At 40.7% G+C, this 21,687-nt stretch overlaps 1 protein-coding gene across 1 annotated transcript in view; it reads left to right on the top strand.

The window, feature by feature from the left end:
• Positions 1-21,687, top strand: part of LOC124619696 (probable methyltransferase TARBP1) — a 134,174-nt gene that overhangs the window by 111,205 nt on the left and 1,282 nt on the right. Inside the window, exon 9 of the mRNA XM_047146251.1 lies at positions 4,054-4,373. Within this exon, the coding sequence (XP_047002207.1) occupies positions 4,054-4,373 (320 nt within the window). The remainder of the gene's footprint in view (positions 1-4,053; positions 4,374-21,687) is intronic.

Here is a 21,687-nt window from a genome sequence, read left to right as displayed (position 1 = left end):
GCACTGTGGTCTTCAAACCAATATTCAGGTTGATGGTAGCTTTACTTAACTTAAAAGACTGTGCACAAATTCCATTAAAAATTACACAATTTATACTGAAGGGATTCCAATATCTAGTAAGCAGGAAAGAGAAATTTATATATTTGCCAGAGTAGTAATGATCCAGTATTCCTTGCATTCTACTAATGGTGCTGCAGTGTTGTTATTGCTGTTGTTGTTGTTGTTGTGGTCTTCAGTCTGAAGACTAGTTTGATGCTGTGCTCCACACTGCTGTATCCTGTGCATGCCTCTTCATCTCTGACTAACTGCTTCAACCCACATCCATTTGAACCTGCTTACTGTACTAATCTCTTGGTCTTCCTCTGCAATTTTTACAGCCATACACTTCTGTCCGGCACTAAATTTTCAGGTTTCTTGATGTCTGAGAATGAATCTTATCAATCAATCCCATCTCTTAGCCAAGTTACGCCACAAATTTCTTTTCTCCCCAATTCTATTAAGCGCGTGCTCTTCTGCAGTCCACATTTCAGAAGTTTCTTGTCTATTCTTTTCTGAACCATTTATTGTCCACATTTCATTTCCATACAAGGCTACACTCCAGACACATAACTTCAGAAAAGACTTCCTAACACATAAATTTATATTCGTTGTCAACCAGTTACTGTTCTTCATAAACACTTTTATTGCCATTGCCATTTTACATTTTACATTTTTCGGCCATAATATATCAGCATCATCTGCTTTAATTCAGCTACATTCCATTATCCTTTTTCTGCTTTTGTCAGTATTCATTTTATTTCCTGTGTTCAAGACATTCGATTCAGCTTCCCTTCTAACTCATTTGCTGTCTCTGACAGAATTACAATGTCATTGGCAAACTGCAAAGTTTTTATTTCTTCTCCCTGAACTTTAATTTACCTTTCCAAATTTCTCCTTGCTTTCCTTCATAGATTGTTCAATGTACAGATTGGGTAAAATTGGGGATAGGCTATAACCCTGTCTCACTCTCTTCTCAACCCCCTGCGTCCTTTTCATGCCTTTTGACTTGTATAACTGCCATCTGGTTTTTGTACTAGTTGTAAACAACCTTTCTATCCCTTTATTTTACCCTTGCTGCCTTCAGAAATTTAAAGCATATCTTTCACTCAGCACTGTCAGAAGTTTTCACCAAATCTACAAATGTTATAAACATAGAGTTGGCTGTCCATAACCTACTTTCTAAGATAAGTTGTAGGACCAGTTTTTCCATTCTTCTGTAAATTATTCATGTCGGTATTTTGCAACCATTATTTATTAAACTGATAATTGGGCAATGTTCTTATCTGTCAGCATGTGCTTTATTTGTACGAGGGTGAGTCAAATGAAAACCTTAAATTTGTAATAACAAATCGAAATTTTGCGCCGTTATCCTGTAAGTGGGTAAGCATGCTGCAAACAGCATGCAGAATGACCTGTAGGTGGCAGCATAGTGCAGATGCACACATACCGTCGCAGTATCAGTATAAAGATGGCCGCCCCACTTGCAACTTGCACCAGGGAAGAACAGCGTTCTATTATTCAGTTTTTGTGTAGTGAAAGTGTGAAACCTATTGAAATTCATTGAAGAATGAAGGTTCAGTACGGTGATGCATGTTTGTCACAGCAGCAAGTCTACGAATGGAGTAGAAAGTTCACAAATGGTGTGACTTCAGTGGAAGATGCTCCTCGTCCAGGTCAGGCACAACGAGTTGTGACTCCACAGAACATTGCAGCAGTTGAAGCCATAGTGAAGGAAAACAGCCGAGTGACACTGAAGGACATTGCAGCATGTTTACTGATTAGTCGTGCGTCAGCACACCACATTGTGCATGATGTGCTTCAGTTTCACAAAGTGTCTGCAAGATGGGTGCCACGGCAGCTGACTCCTGAAATGAGAGAACATTGTGTTGATGCTTGTGAAGAACTTCTTCAGCACTTTGGATGAGAAGGTGATGGCTTTCTTGCAAGAATCGTTACTGGGGACGAAACCTGGGTTCACTTCCACCAACCGGAAATGAAGAGAGCAAGCAAGGAATGGCGCCATTCCTCATCGTCAAAACCAAAGAAGTTTCAAACAGAACCATCAGCAGGGAAGGTTATGCTGTCTCTCTTTTGGGGACAAAAATGGTGTTATTTTGGAGCATTACATGCCTAGAGGGACCACTGTTACCAGTGCATCATACACAAATCTCCTAAAAAAATCATCTGCGGCCTGCAATCAAATCAAAGTGACGTGGATTGCTGTCAGCAGGTGTCCTTTTGCAACATGACAATGCAAGGCCCCACACTGCCCATACAACAGTTGCAACAATCACAGACCTGCATTTTGAGTGTCTTCCTCATCCACCATACTCACCAGACCTTGCCCCAAGTGATTTCCATATGTTTGTACCACTCAAAGACGCAATGGGAGGAAAGAAGTTCCGTTCTAATGAAAAGGTGTGCCATCCGGTGCATGAGTGGTTGCGCAGACTACCAAAAGAATTTTTTTCTAAAGGAATTTGTGCACTTTGTAAGCACTGGAGGACTTCCATTGAGCATGGGGGAGATTATGTTGAAAAGTGATACAGCTTTGTACCACTTCTGCACGATAAATAAAATTTAAAAAAATATTTAAGGTTTTCATTAATGATATAAATAAAATAGAAAGAAACATTCCACATGGGAAAAATATATTAAAAACAGAGATTCCATGACTTACCAAACGGGAAAGCGCTGGTAGATAGGCACAATAAAAAACACACAAAATTTCGAGCTTTCGCAACCCCCAGTTGCTTCGTCAGGAAAGAGGGAAGGAGAGGGAAAGATGAAAGGATGTGGGTTTTAAGGGAGAGGGTATGGAATCATTCCAATCCCGGGAGCGGAAAGACTTACCTTAGGGGGAAAAAAGGACAGGTATACACTCGCACACACACACATATCCATCCACACATATACAGCCACAAGCAGACATATTTAATATTAAAAAGGGTAGATTGTTACTCACCAGATAGAGTAGACACTGAGTTGGTGGCAGGCACAATGAAATTAAATTTAAAATATAAATTTAGGCTTTCAGCCAAAAGGCTTTTTTCTGCATTAGAAACACACACACACACCACAAGCACAAGCCTCAGAGGCCAGAGACGGTGGTCATATGCATGTGACATATACTTGTGTGAATATGTGTGTGTGCGTGTGTGTTTTCTTATTCAGAAGAAGGCCTTTTGGCTGAAAACTTATACATATAGCAGTCTTGTGCCTGTCTGCGACTCAAGATTTCCTGTATATGTTGAGCAGCAATCTGTCCTTTTAATTTAACATAAATATAGTGTTGACCAAATTATTAAAACAGTTTTTACCATCAACAGTATTTGATAAATTAAAATTAGCTTATATTATTATATTAAAGAACTATGCATACTTTTTTGGATCAATGCCAAAACAATTTATAAGCTTAGTCATAGATTTGGATGATCATTTCTAGAGAACTGAATCCAAATGCTGAAGCCGCGTGAGTGGCTCTGTTTCTGCATTGCACACTTTTCATGGAGCTTGGTTTCACTCAGTCAGTGGTTCCCTCACTGACCTTCATATGGGTATGCACACACCAAGTGTGACCACACAGGCATGTGGCCCTACTATGCATATAAGGAAACACTGCACAAGATGTAGTGGAGAGTAAAGGAGGTGCATCATTCCTGGATAATGTGCGACTATGTAACTTTGTGCAAGCCGTCTCAATCCCACGAAACCCATGAGGCCATACACCCCGAACAAGTGACTATGTCATAAGGTGAGGGTGAGGTAGTGTCTTATTATCTTCCACCATTTCTACCAAGCTATTTGATGTCTGTTGACCATCATTCTTCTAGCCCACAACCAGCTAAAGACCATGCATATCGGCCACACACTCCAGTGCTCTAGCCATTTCTGTACTTCATACACAATTTATGACTTTGATATTCCCATGTATTTGTGTTTACTATGAAAATGTGAGTCTTATTCATTCAGTTACTTTACAGATGTGTTGTTACTAAATTACCAATTTTACAGATCAGCCTGAAGAAGACTGTGTCATCGAAGAAATGAATAATGTGCAGAAAAAAGTTATTCCTTGGAAGTATATGTTGCATGATGCAGATTCATTGAGTGTATTCTCAGAAACTATGCTCCAAGACAAAAAGGCTGTTGCCCAGGAGGGCCTAATAGTTATTGCATCTCTTATTGACCGTGCACCAAACTTGGGTGGGCTCTGCAGAACATGTGAAGTCTTTGGAGTTGCTCGGTATGTTATTGGTAATCTGAAATACCTGGAAGACAAGCAATTCCAAAATTTAAGTGTTTCAGCTGAGAGATGGCTAAATGTTATTGAAGTAAGTAGATTAATTTGTACAAAGTATCTAATTCAGATATGTAATATCTATGTACTGAAAAACTGTTACTCGTTCTGAGGTCTCACTAACTTTTCTCACATGATAATTCTGAAAATTGAAATCTGAGTTCACAGTAGAATGTACCAAATCCAATTATTTATTATATAAAGACAGTCATTAGTTAACTCATCTGCAGCAAGTGTGCCTCAGGCAGTGTTTTAGTTAACTAACAACAAACAGCAGACCATAGACCTTGGCATGACGGGGTGGCTTGTATGCCTCAACAATACAAGTAGCCGTACCATAGGTGGAACCACAACAGAGAGGTATCTGTTGAGTGGCCAGACACAGATATGGTTCCTTAAGAGAGGCTGCAGCCTTTTCACTAGTTGCAGGTGCATCAGTCTGAATGATTGACTGATGTGGTCTTGCAACATATCAATCAGCATAGCCTTGCTGTGCTGGTACTGGGAATGGCTGAAAGCAAAGGGAAACTACAGCTCCTGAGGGCATGCAGCTCTACTGTGTGGTTAAATGATGATGGTATCCTCGTAGTAAAGTTTTCCGAAGATAAAATAGTCCCCCATTTGGATCTCTGGGTTGGGACTGTTTAGGAGGATGATGTCGTCGGGAAACAAAAGTAGCTGTCTATAGGTCAGAGTATGGAATGTTATATCCCTTAATTGAGCAGGTAGGCTAGAAAATTTAATAAGGGAGATGGATAGGTTGAAGTAAGTAAATGAGGTTAGTGAAGTTCAATGGTAGGATGAAGAGGACTTATGGTCAGTTGAGTAAAGGGTTGTAAATACAAAAACAGATAAGGGTAATGCAGGAGTACGCCTAATAATGAAGGGTAAGCCACTACTAACAGCATAGTGAATGCATTATTGTAGCCAAGATAAACACAAAGCCAAGACCCACTTTGTTTAAAATCATGAAAGAAGGTTCTACACGTGGAAGAGACCTGGAAACACTGGAAGGTTTCAGATTTATTCTATAATGGTAAGACAGAGATTTTGGGACCAGATTTTAAACTGTGGGGCATTTTCAGGGGCAGATGTGGACTCTGACCACAATTTATTGGTTATGAACTGTACATTAAAACTGAAGAAACTGCAAATAGGTAGAAGTTGAAAGGATCAGATGATATTGAGAGTTTCAGAGGAAGCTTTAGCCAATGATTGACTGAAATTGGAGTAAATAACACAGTGTGTAGCTTAGAGATGAAATACTGAATGCAGCAGAGGACATAATAGGTAACAAGCCAGTGTCATGTCTGTGAATATCACAGGAGATGTTGAATTTAATTGATGAAAGGAGAAAATATAACAATGAAGCAGGTGAAAGAGAATACAAATGTCTAAAAACTGAGATTAACAGGAAGTTCAAAATGGATAAGCAGGAATGGTTAGATGACAAATGTAAGGATACATAAGTTTATTTAATTAGAGGAAGCTAGATAGAGCCTATAGGAAAATTAAAGAGGTTTTTGGAGAAAAGAAAAGCAGCTGTATGAATATCGAGAGCTCAGGCGAAAAACGAGCACTGAGCAAGGAAGGAAATGATGAAAGGTGGAAGGAGTACATAGAGGGTCTGTACAAAGGAAATTATGTTGAAGACAGTATTATATAAAGGGAAGAGGATGTAAATGAAGATGGGATGGGAGATACTTTACTGTGAGAAGAAAGTGTCAGAGCACTGAAAGACCAAGTCAAACAAGACCCTGTAATAGACAACATTCTTTCAGAACTAGTGATGTCCTTGGGAGAGCCAGCCATGACAAAACTATTCCACCTGGTATGCAAGATGTATGAAACAGGCAAAATACCCTAAGACTTTAATAATTTGTATACCAAAGAAAGCAATTTCTAACAGGTGTGAATATTATTGAACTATCAGTTCAATAAATACTAATATGAATTATTTACAGAAGACTAGAAAAGTTGGTAGAAGCTGACCTCAGGGAAGATCAGTTTCGATTATGGAGAAATGTAGGTACACACACAGCAATACTTACGCTACAACAAATCTGAGAAGATAAGTTAAGGAAAGGTAAACCTAAATTTATAGCTTTTGTAGATGTAGAGAAAACTTTTGACAGTGTCAATTGGGATATACTGTTTGAAATTGTGAAGGACGCAGGGGTAAAATACAGGGATCAAAAGGTTATTTACAACTTGTACAGAAACAACATGGCAATTAGAAGAGTTGAGTGGCATGAAAGGGAAGCAGTGGTTGAGAAAGGATTGATATAGCCTATCACCAGTGTTGTTCAATTTGTAAATTGAAGTAGCAGTAAAGGAAACTAAAGAAAAATTTGGAGAAGGGATTAAAGTCCAGGGAGAAGAAATAAAAACTTTGGGGTTTGCCACTGACATTGTCATTCTATCAGATACAGCAAAGGACATGGAAAAGCAGTTGAACAGAATGGACAATGTCTTGAATGAACAATACAAGATGGACATAAAAAAATGCAAAACAAGGATAATAGAATGTAGTTGAGTTAAATCAGGTAATGCTTAGGGAATTAGATTAGAAAATGAGACACAGGAGGTAGTATATGAATGTTCCTATTTGGGCAGTAAACAACTGATGATGGTCAAAGCAGAGATGATGTAGACTGGCAATGGCAAGAGAAGTATTTGCATTGAAGAGAAATTTGTTGACATCAAATATAAATTTATGTATTAGGAAGCCTTTTTCTGAAGGCATTTGTCTGGAGTACAGCCTTGATTGGATGTTAAATGTGGATGATAAACAGTTTAGACAAGAAGAGACTAGAAACTTTTGAGCTGTGGACTGCATAAGAATGCTGAAGATTAGATAGGTAGATCATGTAGCCAAAGCGAATGTGCTTAATAGAATTGGGGAGAAAAGAAATTTGTGGCGTAACTTAACTAAAGGAAGAGATCAGTTGGGTAGGACACATTCTGTGACATAAAGGGAGCATTGGAGGGAAATATGGAAATTAAAAACTGTTGAGGGAGACAAAGAGATGAATGCAGAAAGCAGGTTCCAAAGGATGCATGTTGCAGTAGTTATTTGGAGATGAAGAGGCTTAAACAGGGTTGAGAAGCAGAGAGAGCTGCATCAAACCAGTCTTTGGACTGAAGACCACAACAACAAACAAGAATTCGATAACCATTTTGGATCTTCATAGAACTTGATCTGAAAATATAGAATTTATCTAACGTGACTAAAATTTTACCATTGAACATTATGTGAGTATATGCTACAAGCTGACAAACCAGGCATTGCGATTTTTGTAAACATATCCAGGGCAGCATCTCTTCATAGCTCTGTTGATGGCAATTGTTTTCACCTATAGCTGTTTGCGCTTTGCAGTTGGAAGCTGTCAAAAGCACAGCAAGGTGTCAGGGATTTTCTTAAGTGGACTCAACTGTAGGAGTGTCTTAGTAGTAAAGGGGCATCTTATCTCTTGAAATGTATGTCATAGAATTATGTATTTGTCTAGGTGTATTCAGCAGCATATGTGGATACTATCTACAAAATGTGTCATCAATCATCAATAGAGGTAGTAGCAAAAAAAGTAATAAATTTAAAGGCCATGCAAAATGCGGCAGATTTTCGCAGATCTCAGTGCTTATGATGTCATATCTCCTTAACTACATGTGGTACTATGAAATAAATTTGAGGTGTATTTCGCTGCATATGTGGATACTGTGTGTGAAATTTACTGTGAATAGAGTTAGTAGCACAGAAGTAATGAATTTAAACATCATACATGATGTGGCAGTTTTTTGTGCATTTCAGTGTGTGCGAATGTTTGTTGTCAGTTTGTTCTGAGGAAGGACATTGCCTGAAAGCTTAATAATAGTTTCATTCTTCTTTCTGTGCTTGTTAATACCTTTGTTGTACGGTGAGCTGTTACCTTTAATCAAACAATTATTGTATTCTACCCAGCACTCTCCAGTGTTTATCACTGACAACTTTGAAACTTCCTGGCAGATTAAAACTGTGTGCCCGACCGAGACTCAAACTCGGGACCTTTGCCTTTCGCGGGCAAGTGCTCTACCATCTGAGCTACCGAAGCACGACTCACGCCCGGTACTCACAGCTTTACTTCTGCCAGTATCTCGTCTCCTACCTTCCAAACTTTACAGACGCTCTTCTGCGAACCTTGCAGAACTAGCACTCCTGAAAGAAAGGATATAGCGGAGACATGGCTTAGCCACAGCCTGGGGGATGTTCCCAGAATGAGATTTTCACTCTGCAGCGGAGTGTGCGCTGATATGAAACTTCCTGGCAGATTAAAACTGTGTGCCCGACCGAGACTCGAACTCGGGACCTTTGCCTTTCGCGGGCAAGTGCACTACCATCTGAGCTACCGAAGCACGACTCACGCCCGGTACTCACAGCTTTACTTCTGCCAGTATCTCGTCTCCTACCTTCCAAACTTTACAGAAGCTCTTCTGCGAACCTTGCAGAACTAGCACTCCTGAAAGAAAGGATATAGCGGAGACATGGCTTAGCCACAGCCTGGGGGATGTTTCCAGAATGAGATTTTCACTCTGCAGCGGAGTGTGCGCTGATATGAAACTTCCTGGCAGATTAAAACTGTGTGCCCGACCGAGACTCGAACTCGGGACCTTTGCCTTTCACGGGCAAGTGCTCTACCATCTGAGCTACCGAAGCACGACTCACGCCCGGTACTCACAGCTTTACTTCTGCCAGTATCTCGTCTCCTACCTCCCGCGAAAGGCAAAGGTCCCGAGTTCGAGTCTCGGTCGGGCACACAGTTTTAATCTGCCAGGAAGTTTCATATCAGCGCACACTCCGCTGCAGAGTGAAAATCTCATTCTGGAAACATCCCCCAGGCTGTGGCTAAGCCATGTCTCCGCTATATCCTTTCTTTCAGGAGTGCTAGTTCTGCAAGGTTCCCAGAAGAGCTTCTGTAAAGTTTGGAAGGTAGGAGACGAGATACTGGCAGAAGTAAAGCTGTGAGTACCGGGCGTGAGTCGTGCTTCGGTAGCTCAGATGGTAGAGCACTTGCCCGCGAAAGGCAAAGGTCCCGAGTTCGAGTCTCGGTCGGGCGCACAGTTTTAATCTGCCAGGAAGTTTCATATCAGCGCACACCCCGCTGCAGAGGGAAAATCTCATTCTGGAAACATCCCCCAGGCTGTGGCTAAGCCATGTCTCCGCTATATCCTTTCTTTCAGGAGTGCTAGTTCTGCAAGGTTCGCAGAAGAGCTTCTGTAAAGTTTGGAAGGTAGGAGACGAGATACTGGCAGAAGTAAAGCTGTGAGTACCGGGCGTGAGTCGTGCTTCGGTAGCTCAGATGGTAGAGCACTTGCCCGCGAAAGGCAAAGGTCCCGAGTTCGAGTCTCGGTCGGCAACACAGTTTTAATCTGCCAGGAAGTTTCATATCAGCGCACACTCCGCTGCAGAGTGAAAATCTCATTCTGGAAACATCCCCCAGGCTGTGGCTAAGCGATGTCTCCGCTATATCCTTTCTTTCAGGAGTGCTAGTTCTGCAAGGTTCCCAGAAGAGCTTCTGTAAAGTTTGGAAGGTAGGAGACGAGATACTGGCAGAAGTAAAGCTGTGAGTACCGGGCGTGAGTCGTGCTTCGGTAGCTCAGATGGTAGAGCACTTGCCCGCGAAAGGCAAAGGTCCCGAGTTCGAGTCTCGGTCGGGCACACAGTTTTAATCTGCCAGGAAGTTTCATATCAGCGCACACTCCGCTGCAGAGTGAAAATCTCATTCTGGAAACATCCCCCAGGCTGTGGCTAAGCCATGTCTCCGCTATATCCTTTCTTTCGGGAGTGCTAGTTCTGCAAGGTTCGCAGAAGAGCTTCTGTAAAGTTTGGAAGGTAGGAGACGAGATACTGGCAGAAGTAAAGCTGTGAGTACCGGGCGTGAGTCGTGCTTCGGTAGCTCAGATGGTAGAGCACTTGCCCGCGAAAGGCAAAGGTCCCGAGTTCGAGTCTCGGTCGGGCACACAGTTTTAATCTGCCAGGAAGTTTCATATCAGCGCACACTCCGCTGCAGAGTGAAAATCTCATACTGACAATTTTCTTTAGTGACGTGAAAGATTTGATGATGCCAGTCAGAGAATAAACATTACTTTATGATGTTTTACCTAGTAATAAAAGGCATACATGTCACTATCTGTTGCGACTATCACATCATCGTCACCATCAACAAGTGGCCACTTAGGATGCATATTCCATTACTAAAAAAAAGAAAAGTTCATGAGTTCATCAATATGACATTCTGCAGGTTGTTACTGGTGTATTCCCCCAGGTATGCATGGAGTGTTTATTTGCGTTGAGGGTGGGGAATTGTTGTCTATTTAAAACTTAATTTTATGTATTTAAAAAGAACGGAAAATAATAGAAGAATGTGGTGGGCTTTGACTTTTATGATCTGCTTTGTCACTTTTCACGTGCTCCCTGTTGTTGCTGCAGGTTGATATTTTAAGACCTGTGTTCTCCCTGGTGAGAACTTTGATACACTTACTTTAGTGTTGCATGTTTGTTTGTTGCAATGTGTAATTTGGTTCATGAGTATGGTTCTTCACCTTATTGAAGTCAAACAACAAATATGGTACTCTTTCCCTTGAATATGTTTATGAATCTGTGAAGCACGAAGCACATAAGCAGACATTAAAAGTATGTGGTGTGTGTGTGTTTTGGGGGGGGGGGGGGGGGGGGGGGGTGTTGTACCTTACCAAGGAGTATGTGGACTTGAAAAGCAGTATGCATTAGCACCAGTAAGTTAGTGAGAAATGACAAAACACTGAAAGAAAATCATAGTCACTATATAACTTTTTACAAGCTTAACCCTTTTACCACCACATTTTGTTATTTCACTAAGTACCACTGGGGTCATAAAGACCCCAATTAATTTACACAGGATATATTGTCTGTGTTTCATTTCCTTTAATGAACTGACATAAAAACACAATTACTGAATTGAAAACAGAAAAACTATGTGTATAAACACCTGTTATATTCATACTTTATCAGAAACATTCTTACATTTAATAGTAAGAAACCCTTCACATAAGGAGTAGTGTCCACATTTTCCTCCCCCTTCCCCCTTTACACTTGTGCTGAAGAAGGAAAGAAACCTTGCTGTCAAACTTCTGTTTTTCTGTACTAGAGCTGTTTTCAGTCCAAGAACAAATTATTTCCTTTTGAAGTGGTTTTCTTTCTTCCAGTCAGGATTTAAGTCCAGCCAAATTATGAAATTACTGAGGGCGCTAATATACAAAACATCATAAAAAATAACTGTGGCCCATCTTTTTGTCATACATTTTGCAGTGTAGGTATTGACTAATTTGCCCATTGTGTCTACACTTAGTTGCATTATAGTCTAGATGTCATTATTTCATCTGTGAAATACATGGTACTCTATACTGTCACCATCTTCCCCGTTTTTGGGGAATGAGTGAAGCTGCAGTTCTTGCTCTTGCTACGACTTGTTCTGCACGCAGAAAAATCATTCATAAATAAGTCAAATGCTGACTCCACAGTATTTACGTTCCTTACACTATGCCGCAATGGACATAGACCAGTCTTCAAGATGTTTCATGCTGACTTCTTAGCATTTTTTCCCCACATTTATTTTCCATTTGTGGCTAAGAAATCAACAGGATTACTATCTCACACATTTACTTACATATTATTATTATTATTATTACTGTTGTTGTTGTTACTGCTGTTGTAAACGGGTAGACGAAATATGCTTACTTAAAAATATTCTGATTTGAGATCTTCAGAAATCAATCTCTCCATTGTCATTAGATGATATTTCACTTAATTCCTGTTCTTCATTCAGAACTGCTTGTATTTTAAACTATTGAAACATTTTCTACTCATAATGTAATTCTATGACACATTGAGTCAAAACACCAATGACTGAGGCAATACAAAGCAATGGCTGCTGAGGCAAGAAACACTAACAGTGGGTACAAAAATAAGTTGGAAATATTATTTTCATATTTTCAGACTCCAGTGGTGCTCAGTGCAAAAACCACAAATGAATTTTAATGAGTTGTAAATATAAAACTGAAAATAAAACATCATCGTATACAATTGACAAAGAGAAAGAAAGAAAGTCAAATATTTCAAAAATAACAATTTTAAAAACAAGGGAGATGTATATTTCAGATGTGCTTATGGGTCATATTGACCTCAACAGTATTATTAGGAAGATGAAGTTGCAGTAGATTGTAATTCTTCATCCCTAATCTGTTAATGAGAGATAGAATGAAAAAGAATTTTTTTCACATTTTCGGATTTTTATTTCATTGACGGATATATTTTCGTCATTTAGAGCTACCCTTACTTAATAAATATTCAAACACGCGCTGAGAATCTACTTAAACTGTTTATTACTTGGTATTACAGAAAAAGAAGCACAGTTGCTATAGGTAACTTGTGAACAAAAACAGTAACTAAGGAACAGAATAACACAAAAACTAAAGTTATAGCTCCAAGGAGTAGGCAAGAACGTTATTTAGTGCTCCAAGCGGCGGAGTTATTTAGTGCTCCAAGCAGCGGATTCGAACTTGGTGGTTTACACCAATCATTTGTTGCTGTGCAGTCACTGAATTAGCGACACAACTGTATCTATGGATGGCGCGAACGGAACTAACATGTCGAGACACAGCAGTCGACGTAAGAAGCGGTCGCTACAGGAGCCCTCTTGGTAAAAGCGGAGCGTGGTGCATCTTCTCTGAACCTGGCCGGAAAGCGGACATGTCATCCGGAGTGGGTGGTGCATGTAGGTTCTGCACCAAACTGTTGTGGCAGCGGTGCTGGAAGTTGAGGTGTTGCGTCTGACCATTGTGTGTGTGCGCGCGCGCGCGACAAACTCCTCAGGTAGGCACAGAGTCTCGCCATAAACCAATTCAGCTGCCGAGGACTCTATATTGGTTTGTATGTGGCTCGTAGACCCAGCGCAGGACTATGGATAGTGCAGACATCCAAGATGTCCCATGGCACATTTGCGCTGCCTTCAGCGTTTGATGCCAACATTCAAGCATGCCATTGCTGGCCGGAATGATAACTTGTCGTTTCGTGATGGACATAGCCACCGAACTTCGCCAACTTTGTGAACTGCGTTGGCCTCTGTCGGTGGTGATCTCGCCAGCCAGGTTGATGTGAAAGCAGTGGCTAGTGTTTCTGCGGAGATGTTGTCCTTAGGTCCTGCTTCAGGCCATCGCGTATATCTGTCAATCAATGTGAATATGAAACGCTGGCCATCCGATGGAGGAAGTGGTCCTACCACATCAAGATGAACATGGGTGAAGCGTGAGGAAGTGTCCAGGAACTCTCCTATTGCGGTATGAATGTGGCGAGTGATTTTGCAAAGTCGGGAATGCTAGCAAGTTCTCGTCCATTCGCAGCAGTTTCTTTCTATTCCTGGCCACACGAACCTTTGAGACACTAGCTTGAATGTCGATCAGACTCCTGGGTGGCAAAGATTATATAAGAACTCGAACACTGGCCTGAAAAATGCAACGGGAACAAAAGGGTGTGATCTGCCATGTGACACTTCACAGTACAATTTCATGTTCACACCAGGAATGTCGGCTTGCTGTAACTTGAGTTCTGCAGTGTTGTCAAGCCATATGGTGTGTAGCTTGGAATCTTCTTGTTGCGCCCTGGCAAGTGCCGTCATGTCCACAGGCTGTGAGACACTAACCACTCTAGAGAGGTAGTCGGCAACCACATTAGTGGATGTCCGTACTAAACTGGCTAATAAATTTCAGTTGGCTGTACTGCCATGGAGAACAAGTGTTGCTGTTTTTCTTGAAGGCATATGTTAAGGCTTGTGGTCAGTGTACATCACAAACTCTCGTGCTTCAACCTGTGGTCAAAAGTACTTGATTGCTTGTTATATGGCTGAAAGTTCTCAACCATATGTGCTCCATCTTTGTTGTGCAGGTGACAGCTTGTGCGATAAATAAGCCAGCGGCTGCCAGGCATCGTCCACCCATTGTTGGAGAGCTGCACCAATGGCTGACGCATCCACCCATAATGCCAGCGGGGCTTCGAGCTTGGGGTGTGCCAGCAGTGCTGCTTTGTGCTAGGCTCTTTTTGGTTGCTTCAAAAGCTGCATTTATCTCCTCGGTCCACTGTACTATAGGACTGCTCTTAAACTTGGGACCAGCCAGAGCTGCGTTCAACTGCGCCTGTTGTTCAGCAGTGCGTGGTAAACGACGGCTGTAAAAATTGAACATTCCTGAGTATCTGCATAGCTCTTTTATTGTAGATGGCTTGGGTAATTCCAATATGGCTTCAACCTTCTCAGTGAGTGGTAATATGCCTGATAAAGATATTCGATGACCCAGGAAATCGACTTAATGACCAAACACACATTTAGCTGTGTTTAACACCACGCTGTGCTTCTCGGAATGCTCAAAAACTTCTCTCAGGTGCTGGCAATGTTGCTCCTTGGATGGAGAATACACCAACACATCGTCCAGATAGGCAAAACAAAAGTTCAACCCACGCAAGACAGAATCAATGAACCTCTGCCAGGTTTGAGCAGCATTATGTAGGCCAAAGGTCATAAACTTGCTTTGATACAACCCAATTGGCATAATAATAGCGGTCTTTGGAATGCCTTCTGGCTAGTCTTTTAGTAGTGTCACTGGGTAGCGATTAGGCATGGTCCGTGGGTTGAGCGCTCTGTAATTGCCACAAAGTTGCCAGGCTCCTCCCTTTTTGGGTACTAAATACAGTGCAGATGACCATGGACTACTTGAGGGTCGGATGATACCTTCTCGTAACAGTGTGTCGAATTCTGCTTTAGCAATTGCAAGGCGTCCGTAGTTTTTATGTGGTGGACCGTATCGTGCAAAACTTGCTGCAACGTGCCTGGAGGCCTCATTAAGGTCAGGAACTCACGCAGCAGCAAGCGATACTCCTCGTCTGCAACCTGTATAACCTTGATGTTGTATGTTCTGGCATCACGATGGTACCCAGTGGTTGTAAGTTCAGTAACATTATCTATTAGGCGGGAATTCGCCACATCCGGATCTGGTAGGAGCTGATAGTGAGCTAATAAATCGGCATCGATTATTTCTTCGGCCACATCTGCTACAGTAAAGTACCATGTGAATTGATGGCAGAGCCCCAAATGTAATTCTTCAAGCCGCGTGCCATACGTCAAAATTGCTGAATTATTTGCGGCAGACAAGCTAAATGCAGTGGGTGGCCTGCAGCAGTGCAGTGACATTCAGGGCAGGATACTAATGTCGGATCCTGTGTCTATTAAATACTTCCGGACTGATACCCTGTCAGTAATGAATAGGCGCCAGGATGTAGTTGAGCAGTTGGTGGTTCCTACATCCAACCACCATTTGCATTTGGGTAGGGGCAGGGGCTAGTGCACTTTTTAGCCTGCTCACCAAATCTTCTGTGGTACCAACAAGTGGTCGGACCACCATCTACAGACTGGGTCAAGGAATGGCTCCTAGATCGTTTGCGGCTACATCCTCTGTAGCTACTAGGATCTCCTTGTGACAACAGTGTGCCAATCTGTGTACTCAGTGCATCAACTTTGGCGGACAGAGCATCGTAATCTGCACATGAAATGGGAAGGGCCATGGACGCGCCACTACCAGACATTGTCACAGCACTAACCTGTTGGTCCAGAGTGATGGCATGTTGAATGCAGTCGGCCAGTTCTGCAACAGCATCCAGGGACATCTCTCTCTGCGATGCGATGCTCACCTTTACCTGCGGCAGCTGACGGCTGCTCCATAGCGTACGCAGAAGATTGTCGGGCACTGTTCCAATGCCCACCTTTCTGCGTAGGTGATGCAGGTACTGAGACGGTTTTCTCTGATACGGTCTTCCTACAATACTGCAACTCTATGAATAAGCTCAGTCTTTAATCTTTCATTGGATTCATGCATTCTTGGTCAGTAGTGCTGCGATTATATCTTGAACTTCGGAAGCGTAGCGTTGCTGATTCACTATTAATGCAAACTTAGTCACATCTGCTGTAATTCCGGCATCAGCAAAGCTGGCCTCAACCTGAACGAACCATAGAACTGGATTATGTGGCCAAAATGGTGGGAGGCAAACAGCCGGTCTCGATACTGCAGACGATTCCATTCAAATTTGCTGCGGGACCGATTTTCTCAGTGCGAATCACGTCGGGGTCACCACTGATGGGTATTTTTTCATCATGTAGAGCTACCCGTACTTAATAAATATTCAAACATGCACTGAGAATATACTTGAATGGTTTATTATTACAGAAAAAGAAACACAGTTGCTATGGGTAACTTGTAACTTGTAAACAAAAACAGTAACCAAGGAACAGCATAAACATAAAAACAAAAGTTATAACTCCAAGGAGTAGGAAACAACATTATTCAGTGCTCCAAGCAGCAGATTCAAACTTGGTGGTTTACATCATTCATTTGTTGCCATGCAGTCACTGAATTCGTGACACAACTGTATCTGTGGATGGCACTAACGTGTGCAGACACAGCAGTCGACATGAGTAGCAGTCGCTATATCATTATAAAATTTGCAATTTTCCGAAAAAATGATATGTATATCACTTGTAAACTTACATGGAAGTATTTTATTTCATGTTTTAAAATATAATCTACACCAGTTGAAAATGTTAAAATCTTTATGTGCATTACTTCAAGATCCAATAAAATCGGTAATTTTTTATATAGAAGGTTGTGGATTGCTGCGTTATAAAGGTCATGATCAGAAGAGGATGGGCACCAAGTTGAGGAAGTTGAAACAAATTTTGAGAGACAAGAAACCTTCTGTTGGTAAAACCATAAGAGTCAGACTGACTGACAAAATGATTGATGAACTACAGCAGTATTATGGGATGGCCATTAGAAATAATACTGAGGATTTGTTGAAAATGAAGCAGGCAGTATGAGCTACAGACTGTCAACTGATGAGAAACCAGTACACCTCCTTTGGCCTATGGACCTGATTCATAGTGCAATTACCGCAATGCCCAGTACTCAAACAGTACAAAACATACAGCCATAAACATTCCATCCCAGCAGCAGTCATGGATATCATAAAACCTATTTACAGAGACCTGACAAATCCTGAGTTACCGAAGAAGTATCTGCATGGTCAGACTCAAAATCCCAATGAGTCATTCAATAATCTTATACGGACTTACGTACCAAAAAATGTTTCTGTTGGAATGAAGACACTAAAGTGGGGAGTCAGTGATGCTGTTATTGCTTTTAATGATGGCAACATTGGGAGGGTGAAAGTGCTACAGCATAGGGGAATTAATCCTGGAACAAACTGCATCAGAGAATGGATGGACAAGGTTCACATTGATAAAGCAGAGTATGCAGCACAGTTGGCCTCTTTTCTTCTTTCTGGGCTCCTTGGTTGGCCACTTAGGAGCCCAGAAAGAAGAAAAAACTTGGAAAAAGATCAAGAGGATGATATACAGTATGGCGTAGGGTGCTTCTGAGTGACTAAAAATAAAAAAGCTAAGCATATATTGCGTTACAGTCTTTTTTGAAACTTTAGAAGCCGTTCCTGAAAATTTACATTTTCTGTTGCATTTTTCCCTAAATCTCAGAAACCACTTCGACTAGAGTATTCACATTTTCAGGGAATAATAACATACATATCCTGAGTCCACTGAACTAAAAGAAGAACATAATGTTATATTTAATTAAAATTATTTAGGATAACATACAAAAAAGTACACATAATTTTAACCATATAATTAAAAAATTGTATTTCCGAAGGCAGTGGCTGAAATGTAATAGACTCAGAACAAACAGTTTAATGTCCTGTAAAAGTTTCATGTCAGTGGCTACAGTGGTTCCTGAAATACAGGGAAGCCAAGTCACTAAATTTAACATTGTCAGGATAGGACGTTCCAACTCCCCTTAACAGCAAATACTCCATAAATACCAGAAACAATGCCACAGAAAATCACCTCACTAATGTCACACAATTTTGATTAGGCTTAGTTTCTGTTCAGAATGAGCACCAGGTTATTAAGTAGTGACACATTTAACCTTTTAATAAAATGCATTTGCGATTTATTTATTTACATGTCAAAGTTCCATAGGACCAAATTGAGGAGCAAATCTCCAAGGTCATGGAACATGTCAGTACATGAAACTACAACATAAAAGTAATAACAGATAAAATAAAATGTTTATGAACCTGAAAAAAGTCAGTCCGTAAGTTTAAGTAAACACAATCAACAATACAACAAGAATCAGCTTAATTTTTCAAGGAACTCCTCCACAGAATAGAAGGAGTGACCCATGAGTAAGCTCTTCAGTTTCCATTTGAAAGCGTGTGGATTACTGCTAAGATTTTTGAATTGTAGTGGTAGTTTATTGAAAATTGATGCAGCAGTATACTGCACACCTTTCTGCAACAGAATTAAGTAAGTCTGATCCAGATGCAGGTTTGATTTCTGCCGAGTATTAACAGAGCAAAAGCTGCTTATTCTTGGGAATAAGCTAATATTATTAACAAGAAATGACAGTAAGGAAAATACATATTGAGAGGCCAGTGTCAAAGCACCCAAGCTTGTGAACAGGGGTCAACAAGAGGTTCGTGAACTTACACCACTTATTGCCCGAACCACCCATTTCCAAGCCAAAAATATCCTTTTAGAACGGGGAGAGTTAACCCAAAATGTAATACCATACGACATAAGCGAATGAAAATAAGCAAAGTAGATTAATTTTCGTGTTGAATGATCACTCACTTCAGGTACCGTTCGAATAATAAAAATGGCAGCATTACATCTTTGAACAAGATCCTGAATGTGGGCTTTCCACAACACTTTACTATCTATCTGAACACCTAGAAATTTGAACTGTTCAGTTTCACTAATCATATGCCCGTTCTGTAAAATTAAAACGTCAGGTTTTGTCGAATTGTGTGTTAGAAACTGTAAAAACTGAGTCTTACTGTGATTTAGCATTAGTTTATTTTCTACAAGCAAAGAACTTGTCATGAATTGCACTATTTGAAGCCGAGCCAGTGTTGCACACAACATCCTTTACTACCAAGCTAGTGTCATCAGCAAAAGAGAAATATTTTAGTGTTACCTGTAATACTAGAGGGCATATCACTTACATAAATAAGTTATAGGAGTGGCCCCAACACTGATCCCTGGGGCACCCCCCACTTGACCGTATTCCACTCAGACCCCACAACACAGCCATTCTCAACATTGTGAATAATAACCTTTTACTGTCTGTTGCTAAAGTAAGAAGTGAACCGATTGCGAGCTACTCCCCTTCTTCCGTAATGGTCCAACTTCTGGAGCAATATTTTGTGATCAACACAATCAAACGCCTTAGTTAAATCTAAAAATATGCTTAGCGTTCGAAACCTTTTGTTTAACCCATCCAGTAGCTCACAGGGAAAAGAGAATATAGCATTTTCAGTTGTTAAATGACTTCTAAAGCCGAACTGTACATGTGATAGCAAATTATGTGATATAAAATGATCAATTATCCTTACATACACAGCCTTTTCAATAATGTTAGCAAACACTGGTGGCATAGAAATAGGTCTAAAATTGTCTACATTATCCCATTCTCTCTTTTTATAAAGCAGCTTTACTACTGAGTACTTTAATCGTTCAGTAAACTGACCATCCTTAAAGGAAAAAATAACAAATATGGCTAAACACAGGGCTGACATGTGCAGCACAGTACTTCAATATTCTGCTAGGCACTCCATCATACCCATGAGAGTCCTTAGTCTTCAGTGGTTTAATTATTTACTCAATCTACCCCTTGTCTGTATCACAGAGTATATCAGACATCAATCTCCAAAAGGCATTTGCCTAGCGAGTTATATGATTCCCTGTAGAAACCAAATGTTTATTTAATTCACCAGCAATGCTCAGAAAATGATTGTTAAATACTGTACATATATCTGATTTATGAGTAACATAAATATTTTTACAACAAACTGACTTTATATCGTTGACCTTTTGCTGATCAGACACTTCCTTCACAACTTATCGTATGGTTTTAATTTTATCCTGTGAATTAGCTATTCTATTTGCATACCACATACTCTTTGCCTTCCTAATAACATTTTTAACATGTAGATTCCTGTGTTTACATGGTGCTCAAACATACATAATTCATCAGCTTCCTTCTGATCTAGATTACGTTAACAGATAAGGTCCATTGACTTTGTTCTTATTAGTAAAAAAGGGTAGCTTCTTTCCACTTTTTCTGTAATAATTTGGTAATTCACAATTAGTATCTATTGCAGGATCACAAAATCACTTGAGGATGGCATAGAAGGCAGAAACTAATTGTGTACTTATAAATTATTACAGGCAAATTGGGGTACCTGCTACACAGAGAAGTTTTTTCCCTGACTTTCTGGTGAATCACAGTATGCTTATTCATACAATTTCTTTGGCATGTGACATTTCAGTTTTATGGCTCTCTTTTAAAGTAGTGCTTTCACAATTTTTCACTGCATCTGCTTACTGTTTAAGTGTCCAATTTACCCCTGACAAAAGCAAAAAGTTTCTTCCTATGTCATGGCATTGTTTTGCGATGCATTATGAGATGCTCATTTAGATTCTCATCTGTTTGTATTGTAGTTGTGAGTCTTTCTCATGCTTAGGGCAAGTATAGCCTCTATTTCTAAGGTACAATATGTAGGCACTATATGTGAAGTGTCCACCCTTCACCTTTATGATGGCTTCAACTCTGCCTAGACACTTTCAATGAAGTTTTTGAATGTCTGTGTAGGAATGGCAGCCCATTCTTCTCAAGAGCCAAAACCAGAGAAGGTAGCATGTTGGATGCTGGGCTGTGGAGCAGTCAATGTTTCAATTCATCCCTATGGTATCCCATTGGATTAAGGTTGTGACCCTGGTCAGGCTAGTCCATTTCAGGAATGTTGTGCCCAAACCATTGCCTCACAGATGCTGCTGTACGACAGGATGCATTATCATCCTGATACAATCATCATCTCTAGATTCCTCTACTGTACTGAGTATACAGCACTGTAAAATATGTTCATATCCTTCTACGTTTATCACTTTTGTAACTGCTATAAGGTGACCACATTCCAAGTATGAATAACACCTGCATACTGTAACACCAGCTCCTCTGTACATTGCTGTTGTAACCACACCTGATGGCAGGTAATGTTCTCCAGGCATTCGCCAAACCCAAACGCTTCCATAGGATTGCACAGTGTATATATGAGTTGTCACTCCACAGTGTATGTATGATTCATCACCCCAAATCACTTGTTTCCAGTCATTCACTTTCTAGTGCCGTTGCTTTTTAAACCAAATGAAGCGTCGCTTAGC

The sequence above is a fragment of the Schistocerca americana genome, chromosome 6, assembly GCF_021461395.2.
Source record: "Schistocerca americana isolate TAMUIC-IGC-003095 chromosome 6, iqSchAmer2.1, whole genome shotgun sequence".
Classification (NCBI taxonomy): domain Eukaryota; kingdom Metazoa; phylum Arthropoda; class Insecta; order Orthoptera; family Acrididae; genus Schistocerca; species Schistocerca americana.
Note: the sequence above shows the minus strand (reverse complement) of the source record. Positions and strands in the feature narration are given on the sequence as shown.